At 32.3% G+C, this 15,529-nt stretch overlaps 1 protein-coding gene across 2 annotated transcripts in view; it reads right to left on the minus strand.

Annotated features, from left to right (window-relative positions):
- LOC118198478 (proton-coupled zinc antiporter SLC30A1-like) overlaps positions 1–15,529 on the minus strand; it is a 94,475-nt gene that overhangs the window by 7,506 nt on the left and 71,440 nt on the right. For both annotated transcript variants that reach the window (XM_085811833.1, XM_085811834.1), the window contains 2 exons: positions 14,539–14,621; positions 12,964–13,146 (listed from right to left, as the gene is read on the minus strand). In XM_085811833.1, coding sequence (XP_085667959.1) covers positions 12,964–13,146; positions 14,539–14,621 — 266 coding nt within the window. The remainder of the gene's footprint in view (positions 1–12,963; positions 13,147–14,538; positions 14,622–15,529) is intronic.

Below are 15,529 nucleotides of genomic sequence, written 5' to 3' on the forward strand. Positions count from 1 at the left end.
CAATTCTTAACGTCAGTTCTAGTAGAAGTTACAAATTAAATATATTTAATTAAGGATTGGATTGGATTATTTAATTATGGCAAAGCACACGAGGGCTATCTGCCTAAAGGGAGGGATGCCTTCTTGGAGGACTTTCTAAGGGAAACTGACTCGTATACACGTTACACATCGGGAAAACCACGAAAACACCCATGCAACCAGCCCGTTTGCGGGATTCGAACCTCGGACCGAACTACCAGTGATCAGCGTCTTTACAGAACTACCAGTGAAATGGAAGGCGATAACTTTATTTAAAATGATTGTCAGAAATACCAAAATGTTTTGAAAAGTTGGATACTTTTTAATATACTTTCAGAATGCTTAAAGAAAAAGAGAAGAAAAATAAATTTTTTCGTAAAATTTAGTATTTGTATTTTTTTAAAAACTTTTCAATCTTATGATATTTGATTCTTGCTATTTCAAAGATAAAATATTTGACTAAAATATGAATAACATTTTAAAAAACCAAATGTAGGATAAAATTGTGTAAAGCAATGGGCACAATGATAAAACTGTTTAAAGCAGTGTATGCAAGTCATCCTAAGTTAAAATGTCGGTTATACATCTCTCTTATTTATATATATCTTTTTTGAACGGAACATTGAAAGGCGTGTTAAATTGTGCTTTACTGTATTTTCTCTTTTAATATAGTATGCAGTTTTCAAGCGCATCGTAGTCTGAGTTACAAAGTATTCTTCAGAAAGAAACGCAGTTCAAATAAATAAAATAAAATTCTAGAAAATTGATATTAATAAATATATTTAAAATGCTCAGTTCGAAGGAATAAATAGAAAATTTTAAAACAATATATCTGAGGAGACAATGCAACACAAACAATTAAAATAAAAGTATAAAAATTTAAAAATTACCTAAAATAATAAGTATGACGAAAAATATATATAAAGAAAACTATTTGAAAAAAAATAAATGCTGCACCTTTATTTACGCAGTTCGAATAGGTAAATAGAAATTTTTAAAACAGTTATTCGAAAAAAAAAAAAAAAAAAAAAACACGTGCAACTTAAACAATTAAAATGAAATTCGAAAAAGAAAAAATTACTTAAAATAATAAATCATAATTAAAAATAAAGAATATTATTTGGAAAAAAGGAACGATGGTGACTTTTTCCCCTCTCACGGGAAATGAAACTAGGTTGCCATATATTAAGAAGTTCGCCAAGTGAAGTATTCTTGGCGCAAACTGACAAAAAAGTGCCAACATGAATTTGTGAATTTCTCCATAAATTTCGCTCCAAATTTTACAAAATTTCATATTTAGGCGTAATTTGAGTGGTAGAATCGAAATATGTAAAAATATTGGTATGTTATTTCAGAAAACGTCCGATTTTGTGTCAAAATACCTATGTTAGAATAGTGCTATATATAAATCTAATATATATCCTAAGTCGCGCTTTCGAGGCATGAAGAACGCAATTTGAATTTCGTGAATCGCCCCAGTAGAACGGGAGATATAGCACTGTCCTTTTTTTTTTTTTTTTTTTTTTTTTTTAGCAGTGTACATACGTTCGTACAGACGCCACGAAAAATTCTCTTCAGAATTAATTTTAAAGCAGTTTTATAATTTTTTTGAAGGAAAAGAGTATTTTATTCTGTCCTTACGTACAGATATCACGCAAAAACATCCTTAAATTGCATTCGATAGCGGTCAAAATGGATATTTTCGTTGAAATATGCTGCCTGAAACTTTTACGATACTTCCTTTTTACTTCGTACAAGGAAGTAATAAAACTTAGTCGTGCAAATTCCTGCGTAATTGATGCCTATAAAAGCGACTGAATTTTAATGGAAGCGACGATTGTGAACTAACAAAAAAAAAAAAAAAAAAAAAAAAAGAGCAACTATAATGAAGCAAAAGCTTGGACACCAGCCCCGAAATTAAATGTTAAATTACAACATAAATAAAATAAATAATTAGTTGACAATCCTTTTCGTCTTTTTCGAGGAACAGCCAAGAGATTTCTGATTTACATCCGGATGAATTGCTCAAAAAAGCAAAAACTGAACATTGTGAAACAAAAGATTACACAAGAAATGCATATAGAATTAATTTAATTATTTACCTTGTAGGGATTTATATTTATTTTAAATAACCAATTTAATTTAAGTTTATTGTTATTTCCTATAAGCCTTCATTCCCCTAATTGTCAGTGGCAGAATGTTTAAATTTGGTAGTGCGCGTGAAGTAATGCAAATTTTTCCTTGAGGAGAAAAGGTTTATATATTGAGTTTAATAAAGGGTACTTTTAACCTTTCTTTTCTGTGTAGTTCCTACAGGTACAGTTGTCACTTAGAAAATAAGCAAGTAGATTTTACAACTTCAAGGGAAAAAAAATTAAAAATGTGAAAGAGTTTAGATTTTAACGATCACCGAAAAGCATTTGTTATTATTTTTTTTTCCCGTCCAAAGGGGCTTTGTCCCTGAAGGAGTATTGTTTTCATTTTGCGATTTTGCGTTGAATTACTACAAACGGCGAATAACTTTTCCAACTGTTGCCACCAAATGTTAGAGTCCTGCATTATATTTGAAGAAATTAAATAATGAAAAATCTGCATAAATGTATGTCTATTTCTCGCATTGTGATAAAACAACTGTACATAGAGCCATCAAATTTTGAATGACATAATCCTCCTACGAATATGGGCATGTGGAAGACCAAATTTGAAATTTGGAATTTGTTTTATTATCGATTTCGTATTTTCTAAAACTTTAACTAATTTTTGAGTAACAAACTCAACGATTTAAAAGCGAGCAATGGCAACACTCTACGGCTGGGGAAAAAATCTTTTTATCTCCAGCGGGCGCGGAACTGTGTATCGGAAATTCTAAAGATATGCTCATTTTAAAATTATTTTGCGACATTGCTATTGAACTAAATTTTATGGTTTAAGTGCGAAGAACATGACATTTAATAAATAAAGATAACACACAAAACGTTAAGAAAAAAAAAAAAAAAAAAAAAAAACTCTTTAGACTTCATTTAAAATCTGAAAATTTTCTTTTTTTTTTCTTTCTCTTTTTTCTTTTTTCCCCCCGCCGAGACGGTTGCGACCCAGAAGCTTGCCGCTCAGACGGTATAGTGGTTAGATGAGTCGACTGCGATACGAAAATGCCCGGGTTCGCATTCCGGCGAAGGAATGGCTTAAGTGTCCGTCATTTCATAGGACGCAAGGGTGGCCCACCTATTAGGTGCCTGCACAATAAAGTGACCACCACTTCTGGCCTTAGTAAAAGCCAAACCGATGTCGGCTGAGAGCCCGCCATTAGGAAAAAAAAGTTTTTTTGCGCTCTCGCTGAGCTTGCAATCTATCAGTCTGCTGTTGCACTTACTCCTGGTAGCTTTATTATTAAGCAACATTTTCTTCGCACCTAGGGCATATATGATTCAATAGCAAAATTACGAAAATTTTAACAGCAGCATAGCAGTTAATGTTTAGAATTCCCGATGCAGTGTTAAATGTTGGCACACGTTTCTCTATTTTTTTTTTTTTTTTTTTGTCTTCTCAGTTCATCATATCAATGTTCAGTTTTCTTAGTAACATGGCTTACAAAACATTTTTAGCGTCTTTTTACTGTTAACGTTTTGTGCGTTAACTTTATTTATTAGATAAACTTCGCCCTTACGGCACATACATAAACTTCAATTCAACAACAAATTTACAAAATCTTTAAAAACAGCATATCTGTAGAATTTCCGATTTACAGTATCGTTTGCTGGAGATAGAAATATTTTATTCCGCACAATGTTGTCACTGTTCGCTTTCAAATCGTCGAGTTTGTTAATCAAAAATTCATTTAAGTTTTATAAAATGGGATATATAAAATTCGAAATTTAAAATCAGGGCTTCCAGGTGCACACGTTCGGGTGGGGGACAAAGTTATTCAAAATTTATTGGTCCTAGGTACCGTCGTATTTTCACAACGCGAAGAATATATATACATATATATATGAGTGTGTAAGAAAAATAAAGAATATGTAAAAGATTAAATTAGCAGAGTAAATTAATTTCCCTTCCCTATTCTAAAAGTAGCAACATGTATTTGCACTGCGTCATTTCGAGAAAAATCTACGTCATATGACTCTTACGTAATTCTGGTATTGTAAACTTAACTAAAACTCAAGCAGCCAATAATAAATTTACAGCAATATTAACTATCCAATCAAAATGCTATGAGAACCAAAACTAACTCAGTTCGACTTAAGATTTCATCTGAACATAACGCACTTGCTTTCCACGCTTTGGCTTAGCTAGACTGCTTTCTTGCTACAAAGTTATCAAAAATGTAAGCCTTTTGGCATAGTCACATTTAATATGCCGATTTGTGTGTAGCCGCAACATGTTGCTGAAAATAAAACTGAAGATTTAATCTGCCTTTCCCTCCAATTTCCTAGTCATTATGGATCAACACTTCTACACCATCCAAATTCCTCCTCTTGCTCCTGGTCATTGTTTCTGAGTTTGAATATATTACACACACACACACACACACACACATATATATATATATACATGCAGATTGTTCATCATTTAATTTTGGTAAAGATAATACAGGGCGTAGTATTTGGTGGCAACAATTTGAAAAGTGATTCGCCGTTTATAGTGGATGACACAAAATCCCATTTCGAGACTAGTCCATCCAGGCTAACGCTCTTTTGGGCTAAAAGTACAATTCATACTGAAGAAAATCCAATTCAAATCAAAGCATTCATCAAGTTACAACTAAGAACGACGCCGTTAGTAAAAAAGATGAGTCATTTTCATATTACAATAAATTACGATTTAGTAAAGTATTGAAAAATGGGGAAATATTTGGAAAAGTAATTACGTCTAGAGGCACGTTTGCTTTAAATCAGTGAATATTCTATTAGCTTTCATTCCATATAATGGAATAAAAATTCTTAACAGTAAATTATTTTAAATAAAATTAAACAAATAAATAAAAAAAACTCTTTTAATTTCAGAAATTAACATAATAATACGAAACGCGGAAAAGCGAGGTATTTGTATTTTAACACAAAATAGCGCAACGTACCTTATGGTGCAAAGTGAGTATAAAAATTAAATCTTTAAATGCTTAATTAGAAAAAAATAATTTTTATGTTTAATAAAGTCCTTAACGATAAAAATAAAATGTTTAATAAAATAAATAATAATATGCTAATAAAATAATTAATAAAAATCCTTAATAATAAGGGACAAAGCAAAAAGACAATTTTTTGGTGAAATAGACAGTGGGAGTCTGTAAATTTATATAAACTTTTATAATAAACTTATTTGATAATAAAATTAGAAGTCTGTAAAATAAGTTTAAATAAACGTATTTTGCAGAAGGAGGCTGTAAAATAAGTTTAAAGAAAACTGTAAATGACAAAAAATATAATAAAATTGCGATTATTAATACTCTAATAAATAAAATTTTCTAATGACTTTTATTTATAAATTTTAGTTCTTGCTCTTTTTAGCAGTTCCAGAAACACCGCTAGGTTGTTAATTTTTTTGTCTACTGTTTGAAACGGACCAAATGGTTTCTCAGTTTAATTATATATACTGTTTATGCTGCAGTTTCTAGGATATCTGGAGCGGCATAGGCATTTTAGTGTATATATATATATATATATATATAAGATAAAAAATATGAAAGCAAACTTTTAAATTTAATTGGCCATAACCTCTTTTATTTTTCATTTAATTTGGGGACTTCATCTCTCTGTCTTAAACATAGCGCTATAAGTCTAAATTGCGTCATTAAAATTAATCATGCGATCTTAGGTAACCTTTAATGCAGATATCTCTTCACCAATCGAAGTAAATTGTAAAGCAAAACTTTTTTGATTCCTCCCTTTCTTCTAAACTGATGCATCACATTTGTTTGTGCTTTGCTCTTGGTCAGACGCTTTGCTGCAATCATATATATGCTGCTATGATCGTTTCTATCTCCATAGTAGCAAAATTGTAAATATTCTGGAAATAGGCACGATTGGAGTGCCAAGTGAATTGCGGCCACAAATGAGAATTTAAATAAATATGGAATTTAATAAGGCTCGACTGCTTCTTCATCAAAATGGATGGACGCTCTATGAATCACGTATCTATGCCGCTCCATGACAAGATATACGCATAATTTCATTCATTGTCAATTGCTTATTTTCATTTTTAACGTTATATACATTGTTAATAATGTTTCTGTTTCCTTCCTTGTTTTTATATGGATGTAAATTACGAAGAATATGTGGAATTTATTGGCTTGCTTTGGTGCGGTAAGCGGTTTTCGTTTCACTTTGTAAGCAATTACAATTTTCTAACAATTTCTTCTAATATGTACACACTTTTATCTTTTGCCAAACTGGTTGTGGATAAAAGGGGGAAAATATTAAATGTTTTCTTTCCCGTTTTCAGAGCAAGTTATGTGTATATTTACGCACACACACACGCATATATATAAATATATATTAGAAAGCCCGGCGGTCATACGAAATGACCGCTGTTCTAGATATTATAAATTGTAATTAAAATGATTTGTGCAAAGGTGTTTGCTTATTCAAACTGAATTATCCAGAGCAGGAGGCGAGGACGCCCCTTTGCTAACTGCCCGACGGGGTTTCTCCCTTATACTTCCTTAATTGCTTACCGCTGGCGGTACATTTCTTAAGAGCCACCACCAGATCAATCAATAAAGGTGTTTTAAATAATGAAATGTTAATTCACATGTCAAAGATCTCTTTGTACGCAACATTTCTTGTGTAGATCTTTCCATCATTTTTAAGCTCACCTTGCAGAGGACCATCTATTATTTTTAATTTTACTTCATTTCTTTTACGAATTCTTGAACAGGCAACATAAAGTTGACCGTGTCCAAACGCAGGCTCAGGTAAAAAAATGCCAACACGCTTTATCGTTTGGCCCTGAGACTTATTGATGGTCATAGCAAAGGCAAGTTTTACAGGAAATTGTCTACGTCTCAATTGAAACGGCAACCCTGTGCCGTGGCAACTTCACCCCATTGGCTAGTACAGTTACGCAAGCAACCAATAAACTATCGGCGACAAACAGACACTTAAGCCGCATATATATATATATATATATATATATATATATATATAGGGTAAGGTAACATCATCTCCTCCGAAAAGGCTGGCTCCCGGGCTTAGCGAAGCACACCGTTGGATTCCGCAGGTCCGAGGCACGCCATTTTGACCATTCGTGTCTTCGTGGAACTTTAATTAAAAACTAATTTTCCCCTACGTTTTCCCTACATTTTCCACTTTCTTTCTTGGGTTTCCCTGTTAGAGGGATTTGGGTACTTGCCAAATTCTTTTTTATCGAATATCTACGGAACGGCGCTGAGTTGAAATTCGAGACGCGTATCCTCGGATTCCAAAAAATTCTCCGAATCCATCGATACCGTTCTCATCTTCGTAAGACTTTAATCGGCCGAGATATAAATATATATAAAGATATATATATATAATTAAAAATTAATAATTAATTCAGGTAAAAGGGTAAAAATTCTAACAGGAAATACATCAAAACTGAAACGGAAAGGGAACATAAACTTCTTCATAACACCTATCGTTTGAACTGAGGATACAGGAAGCAGTTTCTTACTGTTATCTGTACGTACCAGTATTCTATATTTATATTTCTCAAATGCCTTTGCATTATAAAAGCAAGAAATAAAAGCATAGTTTAGATAATGACGAAATCGTGGAAAAATGAATCTAAATGATGGAAAAGTGTGAAACCCTCCTACATAAATATTTATTTTTAAATCAAATCATGAGATAGTGCCTAATTATTATGATCATGAAATGGTTGGTTGTTGTTGTCTTGTCCATACATATTACATGGAACAATGGTTGCCAGAGCCTACTCCAAAAAGAGGTTGGACTTTTTTTTTACCCCGATGGGGATCCGGGGGTCTTCCATTTCTCTCCCCTTTCACCAATCCACACGAGAGAACTTTCGGCTCTCCGCATATTTGGAGTGCCGCGATGCCGTAACGACACTATACACTTATGAACAACCATATCATTTCCGGGATTCGAACCCGGGCCCTTCGGTACCGTAATAGGCTCGGGCCCTTCCCTTCATACCTCTGCCACTTTGGCTTGAGAGAGAATGGTAACTGTGAATGTGGGGAGGAGGGTCATCCAGACCATTTTGTGTTCTCCTGCCCACACACAGCACTTAACAGCCTCAAGCAACCAGGAGTCAGATTCTGGCCAAATTGGTTCCAGAATCTACAAAGTAACAGAGTTGTCCAGCGGAAATTGAAAACAATAATTGACTACTGTACTAGCAATTACTCTTCTGACGCTGGAAGATAGTAGTCGCAAAAGTCTATATAAGCTAGTTCAATATGTTAGCAACAGAGTATGTGATATGTATGTTCAATATGTAATTTTGTATTTGTGCTGTGCCAGGATTTTATATATAAAGTTCGTACTGTATCTGAATGCTGTAATGTATCTGTACATGTTTATATCTTCTGTACCTTATTTATACTAAGGATCACGCGTACCTCATTGGCATGCTTCATGTAAACTTTAACTATCATGATAACATATATATATATCGATGTATATATGAATAATGAGTGAGAGTATGTATACTTTTATTTGTTTCGGAATATATATGTATGTAAGTGTGTATATATATGTATATGAGTTGGTATCTATATGTATAAACAAATATTTTGATTGTACTCTTCTTCAAGTGCCTTGTATGCACATGTATATTTCCTTGTACATTGTTGTATTCTTCTTCAAGTGCCTTGTATGCACGTGTATATTTCTTTTTTGCATTTTATAAATGTCGTCTGCTCAGCCGGGGCTGTGGCCTGGCAGCTAGTGGTTGACTCCCGCTGAGTTGGTAACCAATTCTGCAAATCTATACCTGGGTCGGAAGCCAACTCAGCGGTTTACTCCCCTAACCACTATACCGCCTGGGCGACTCATGAAATGGTGCCTAAAATCCTTAACTGTTTCTGAGATTCTAGCTTATTTTCTCTTGTCAACTACTAGTAAAATACATCCCTTGGGTTGACTTTTTTTTTTTTTTTCAAATGATTTAAATTTTGGTCTAATACAAGAATGAAACACAGCTTATTCCATTTAGAAATTGTATCAAACGGCCATAAAAACAGATAATTCTGAGACAGGAAGCAACGCCATAAAAATAATATAACAATATAATTGAAAAGCGCATTTACTTTTCAAAACCAAAGGTTATATGACTTCATTTGTTACGACAGTTCCAATTCTCTCTTCAACTTCTTAATTTTGAACACAATATTCTTAAATCCGTTTAAAATTGACAAATTTTAAAGATATTTACACATTTTTACAATATATTTTAAATGCTTTCTGCAGAATCTGATGCAATAACCAAATAAGTTACTGTTATTAAGATAATGCATATCTCAAGCTGCTTCATACAAGCATGCATTCACTGAACAATTCCCATATTGCATTCTGGTGGAATATAGCAAGCTTTGCAATCAAAGGCCCGTAATTATTTAAAGATGGGTGGGTATTCAATCACGGTGATATTTACTTGGTCTATATAGATGCTATTGAACTTTCTTGCTTGAATACCTATACCACTCTGTAATAGATAGCGAGGGCTCCAAATGGTACTAAGCGGGGTTAAAAAAAAAAAAAAAAAAAAAAAAAATAAGTTCTATATCTCCCGTTGTACTGGGCCGATTGACGAAATTCAAATTGTGGGTTTCATGTCTCGAAAGCGGGACTTAGGATATATATTAGATTTATATATGTAATTGTTCTAACATAGGTTTTTGACATAAAATCGGACTTTTTCTGAAATAACATGCCAATTTTTTTCCCATATTTCGATTCTACGATTCAAATTATGCCCAAATATTAAATTTTGTACAATTTGGAACGAAATTTAAGGAGAAATTCACAAATTTATCATGGCATATTTTTTTGAGTTTTCCGGCAAGAATAATTCATTTGGCGAACTTCTTAACCTTCCAACACGAGCGTATGTGCAAAATTTACGAAAAATTCAGTTTTTAATGCACATTTTTCGCATATCGAAGCTGAGACGTCTGAAGGTCATTTCTATTCCTCCTTTCTACCTTTCCCCACATCATGGAATGTGCCAACAGAAAGTCATTTGACTTTTTTTTTTTTTTTTTTTTTTTTTTACTGGGCTTTTGTCCTACGTGGCAGCCTTTTCGTAAAGTTTACGACACGCGCGTGCTTGTGGGTGAAAATTTGGAAAATATTTTTTTTCCTCAAATATTTTAATGTTATTAATTACCGTGTATTATTTTAATTTGAATACATTTGGATCTGTAAATTTTATATCGGTTTTCATGGCAAAAAAATATGTGCAACCAGCTGATTTTGCTAGCATTCTTCAAGAACTATCTGATGAAGAAAAGGAAGACAAGGAAACCTTTGGATGGGAAAACAATAGCGATTTCCATTCCTTATTTTCTTTTATTTTTATTTTTTAGAAATAAATAAAAATATTAAAGTTAGTTTAAAATACGTTTTTGTAACCAGTAAGAAGTAAATTTCCTTGCAAAAGTAGTAAATAATGCTAAAATTACTTTTTTTTTTTTCCTACCAAGGTGTTTTCCTTTTGTATTTGTCTATACTTACCTTTGATGAATATTAAAATTAGCTTCGATTTAAAAATATAATTATTAAATAATAAATTAAAAATTTTCTGTAATGAAATACATCATTGCATTTCCATCTCACTAACATAAGAACTTAAAAATAATTTACTTACATTTGAATGTGATATCATTTGTATTTTGCAATAATAAGATTAATATTTTATTTCTTAACAAATTTATTATCAATATTCATTCAGTTTTTCGGGCCTAAAACGGTAAAATAACGAATGTCGTAAAAAATACGACGCGCGCGTGCTCATGTAAAATTGCAAAGCGCGCATGCGGGAAGATTAGTATATGGCAACCCATTTTCTTTTCCCTTCCTTTGTGCAGCACGGGGGAAAAAAAAAAAAAAAAAACCATTCTTTACATTCTGCATAAGCGGAAACAAAAGTTACATCGAAAGAAGTTACATCCTTTCAAATAATTTTAACGAAGTGCCTAAAACACATTTGATGTTATTATCGCTTTCAACAAATATGCCAAATTTCAAAACGCGCCAATATTCACGTATATCTTCGGCAATTTTGAATAAAGAACTTAATTTTTTTGCAGGTATGCTTAGAAATACGTCTACTTTAAGATGATGGTAAAAATTGTATAGATCATAATTCAAAATGTTTTTCGAAATTTATAAAAATTATTTAAAAATACAGACTTAAAAATAAATCATAAAAAAATGGGCGAATTTTATTCGGAACGAACATAAATTTCGAAATGTGAAAGGAAGAATCAAATAAGTTTAATAAAAAAAGAGATATTACTAAATATATACCGAAATCAATTAACATTGAGGAGCTAAAATTTTGAGAGCTAATTTTTTAAAAACAACTCCTGTGATTTTTACAAAACATGACGATTTGGCGCAATTTGAGTGCTAGAATCTAAATATGGAAACAAACTGGCATGTCATATCAGAAAAAGTCCGAATTTGTGTCAAAATACCTATTTTAGAACAATGCTATGTATAAATCTAATATATATCCTAAGTCGCGCTTTCGAGATATGAAAAACGCAAGTTGAATTTCCTCAATTGGCCCAGTAGAACGGGAGATATAAAACTGTTGTTTTTAGTCCAAAGAGGCTTTGTCCCTGAAGGACTATTGTTTTCGTTTTGCGATTTTGCGCTGAATCCGAAAATGTCCGTTTCACTTTTCAAACTGTTGCGACCAAATGTTAGAGTCCTGCATTATATTTGAAGAAATTAAATAATGAAAAATCTGCATAAGTGTATGCATATTTCTCGCCTTGTGATAAAAAAACGGTACATAGAGCCATCAAATTTTGATTTGACGTAATCCTTCTACGAATATGGGCATGTGGAAGACCAAATTTGAAATTTGTTTTATTATCGATTTCATATTTTCTAAAACTTTAACAAATTTTTGAGTAACAAACTCACCGATTTGAAAGCAAGCAATGGCAACAATCTCCGGCGGGGGAAAAAAAAAAAAAAAAAAAAAAAAAAAAACTTTTTATCTCCAGCGCGCGGAAATGTGTATCGGAAATTCTAAAGATAGCCTCATTTTAAAATTATTTTGCGACATTGCTATTAAAGTGAATTTTATGGTTTAAGTGCGAAGAACATGATATTTAATCAATAAATGTAACACACTAAACGTTAAAAGAACGCCCCTTTGGACGTAATTTAAAATCTGAAACCTTTAAGATTTTTTTTTTTATTTTTTTAAATTGAATTTATGTTCATCTTTTTCCCGCAGTGTATAACATCACATCTGATAAGGAATCCATGAATACGCTTCAGCAAATGATTCCTGCTCATATAAATTTGAAAGCAAGAGAATTTCTGCGACTAGTACTGTGTCCAGACTTGTAAATACAGGCTACTTTCTCTGATATTATCTGAAAGGTCAAGACTACGTTAATAATTCTGGGAATACTGACGTACTCAGGATAACACTAAAGAAACTATTCTAGCTACGTCAATGAGCATGTTTCAAGAGCAACGGAAACTCGGTGTTAGAATACTGGAAAAAAAAGGGGGGGACAAGAACACTAGAAAAATGCTTTGTTAAAAATAAACAAATAAATAAAAATGAAAAACTGAAAGTAAGAATGACAGTTTTATAATAAACGATATAAGGTATTCTCTTAGTTTGTAAAATAAAGGTTTCATGGTGTTGGTTTCAAAATTAAAATCGTCCTATTCCAGTATCTTCCTCTCCAGTAAAAACGGTGTTTACATGAATGAGAGAAAGTTTATGAGTTTATGAGAAAAAGCTCACGTTAGGAAATTCCGGCTGTAAGGTCACCGAACAGATTCCTTCTTTTAAAAAGAAGTCTTTCAGCCTGCTTTCGATCTTTGAGTAGACATCTGGTGAGAAGAGAATCACGTGGAGAGTTGCTATTACATCGGATGTCGTCAACCGCCATATGTGCAGATCATGAACGTTAAGCACATCAGGGAACTAAAAGAGAAATGCACCTTTAGAGATTTACAAATGCGAACTATGAGAATTCAGTTAAAATTATTAATTTTAACAGAAAAAACAGTTTTCTGTTGGTTTAAATTTGTAATATTCAATTGCAATTAGGTTTTTAAGTTCTCTTTTAAATTTTAAAAATCTGCTGCAACAACAAAATGAAGTAAAATATCGGTTGAATCTACTTACAAACCTTAAAATTTAAATGAAAAAATAAATAAATAAATAAATAAAACGCACATATTTATTATCAGCAATTGTACACCAAAATCAAGGTTAGCAACTTTCTTTCCCGGTGGAATAAACTATGGAAAAATCTAATATTTTTAATCTGCTCATTAAAGGAAGATATGTGTCGACCGTTGTGACGTTCGACTAATATTGACGATATTTTGTTCTGATCCCTGCAAAACTGTAATTGGTGTGATCCTTATATGCAATTGTAACTGTATTCGGACCTATATGCAAATGTAACTATGCCTTCCAGCAGTTTTGAGAAATCAAGGGCACAGGAAATTTTTCAGCGGACAGTGGAAATATATATAAGGCCGGAGAGAAAATCAGTTATCAGTTTTTGGTTTAGAGTTGAGTTCGGAATATTGAGAGATCTCCGTACAAGCTTCGCTCATTAGATGCGCTTTGCATTCCATAGTATTTAACACTCTTAGTAGTTTGAAACTACTGATTGTGCTCCGTCATACTGAGAACAGCTGTCCGAATACTTTTGTGAAAAGTTTCAGAGCTGTACAGTATTTCTTTTGAAAAAATTTATTTGATCAAGTCATCATCTGTTCTGCGTGCATTCAATCCATTATGAGCTCGCACGCACGCAAGTACGCAATAATATTTATATTACTACGTCCGGCTGATGGTTGATAATGAACTTTCATAATTTTGAGGGTAAAAGAACAAGCTTCTTAACATAAATTAAGTTTAAACAAAATCCGCTTTAAACGCCGGCTACCCTTGACTAATTACTTCGAAAGAAAGCAAGCAAGTTTTGGCGAAAGATTAGTCCAAATAGCAGAAATACAGGGTAGAGAAAACTGTCAGCCTAAGCTGCCAGTCACTTTCCCATAAACTAATGAAACTAGATTCACATTTATATTTACGTTCAGGTGGAAGTTGACGAAAAGGAGAATTACAGGAGAGTCAATATAATAAAATAAAAGTTGAATTAAAATAAAATCTTACGTGTCTTGAGAATATTAATTTCGCGCAAATAATTATACTCGAACTGTATATAAAGTTATCCCATATGGCGCTAATTCATTATAATACCATTTATTATAACACTAATTTGTTAAATATGTTAAAGATATTTCAAAGAATTAGAATTATTTAAATTTCAAAATATAATAAAAAAATAACTCAAACCTCGCTTAGTAGCCTATTCGTCAGTCCTTCCACATCAATATGGTTAGGAATGCTTTGCAGAAGAATTAATCCTGATTCTCTAACTAAAGAAATAAATGAAAAATTTAGTTGAAAATTTTTATACAAAAATGCATATCGTATTAAAGTTTTTGTTTTTCTTTTTTGAACAGATTGATTACATTTATCATGCGCACACTGAAGAAACAACAAATTAGGTCCTTCCTTATTATAGCGACCCCCGAACTTGTTTGGTGACCTTAGGATTACGCCAAGATCATAGCTATGATTTCATTCCGCTCATGAAGGGAGAATGTAAAAATAAAAGACACAATATATATAATAACAATAATACTCCCCATATAAATTCTGAAAGGTGATGTCGAGCCTTGCTCTCCTTTTTACTGCCTTGTGCGAAGTAAAAAGGAAGTATTGTAATCGCAAAAAGTTTCAGGCAGCATATTTCAACGAAAATATCCATTTTGTCCGCTTTCGAATGCAGTTTACGATGTTTTTGCGTGATATCTGTACGTAAAGACAGAATAAAAGACTCTTTTCCTCCCAAAAAATTATAAAACTGCTTTAAAATGAATTCTGAAGAGAATTTTTCGTGGCGTCTGTACGAATGTATGTAGGTACGTACATACGTTCATACATAATTTCAAAATTATATATCTAATATAGGTATTTTGACGTATCTCGCATAACTCAAAAACCAGTAGCCTCAGAATGCTAAAAGTTTATATATAAAACTACTATAACATGTAGATGCGCATCTCGTATTTTGGTTGCAATCGGCCGCGCCAAACGTATATAAATATATTTATAAATATATCCACTCTGTTACCCGGCTCAGTGATCTCAGTTTCTTTACTCTTATATGTTTGTAAATTGTACAATTTTTGCTTTAAAAATGATTGAATTATGTTCTTATCTTCCGATTAAGGTTTTTATGCCTTTAGTAAATCTGTATGCAATATTTTTAGGATTATCA

The sequence above is a fragment of the Stegodyphus dumicola genome, chromosome 2, assembly GCF_044657685.1.
Source record: "Stegodyphus dumicola isolate Sdum_Otavi_A_Nest chromosome 2, ASM4465768v1".
Taxonomy (NCBI): Eukaryota; Metazoa; Arthropoda; class Arachnida; order Araneae; family Eresidae; genus Stegodyphus; species Stegodyphus dumicola.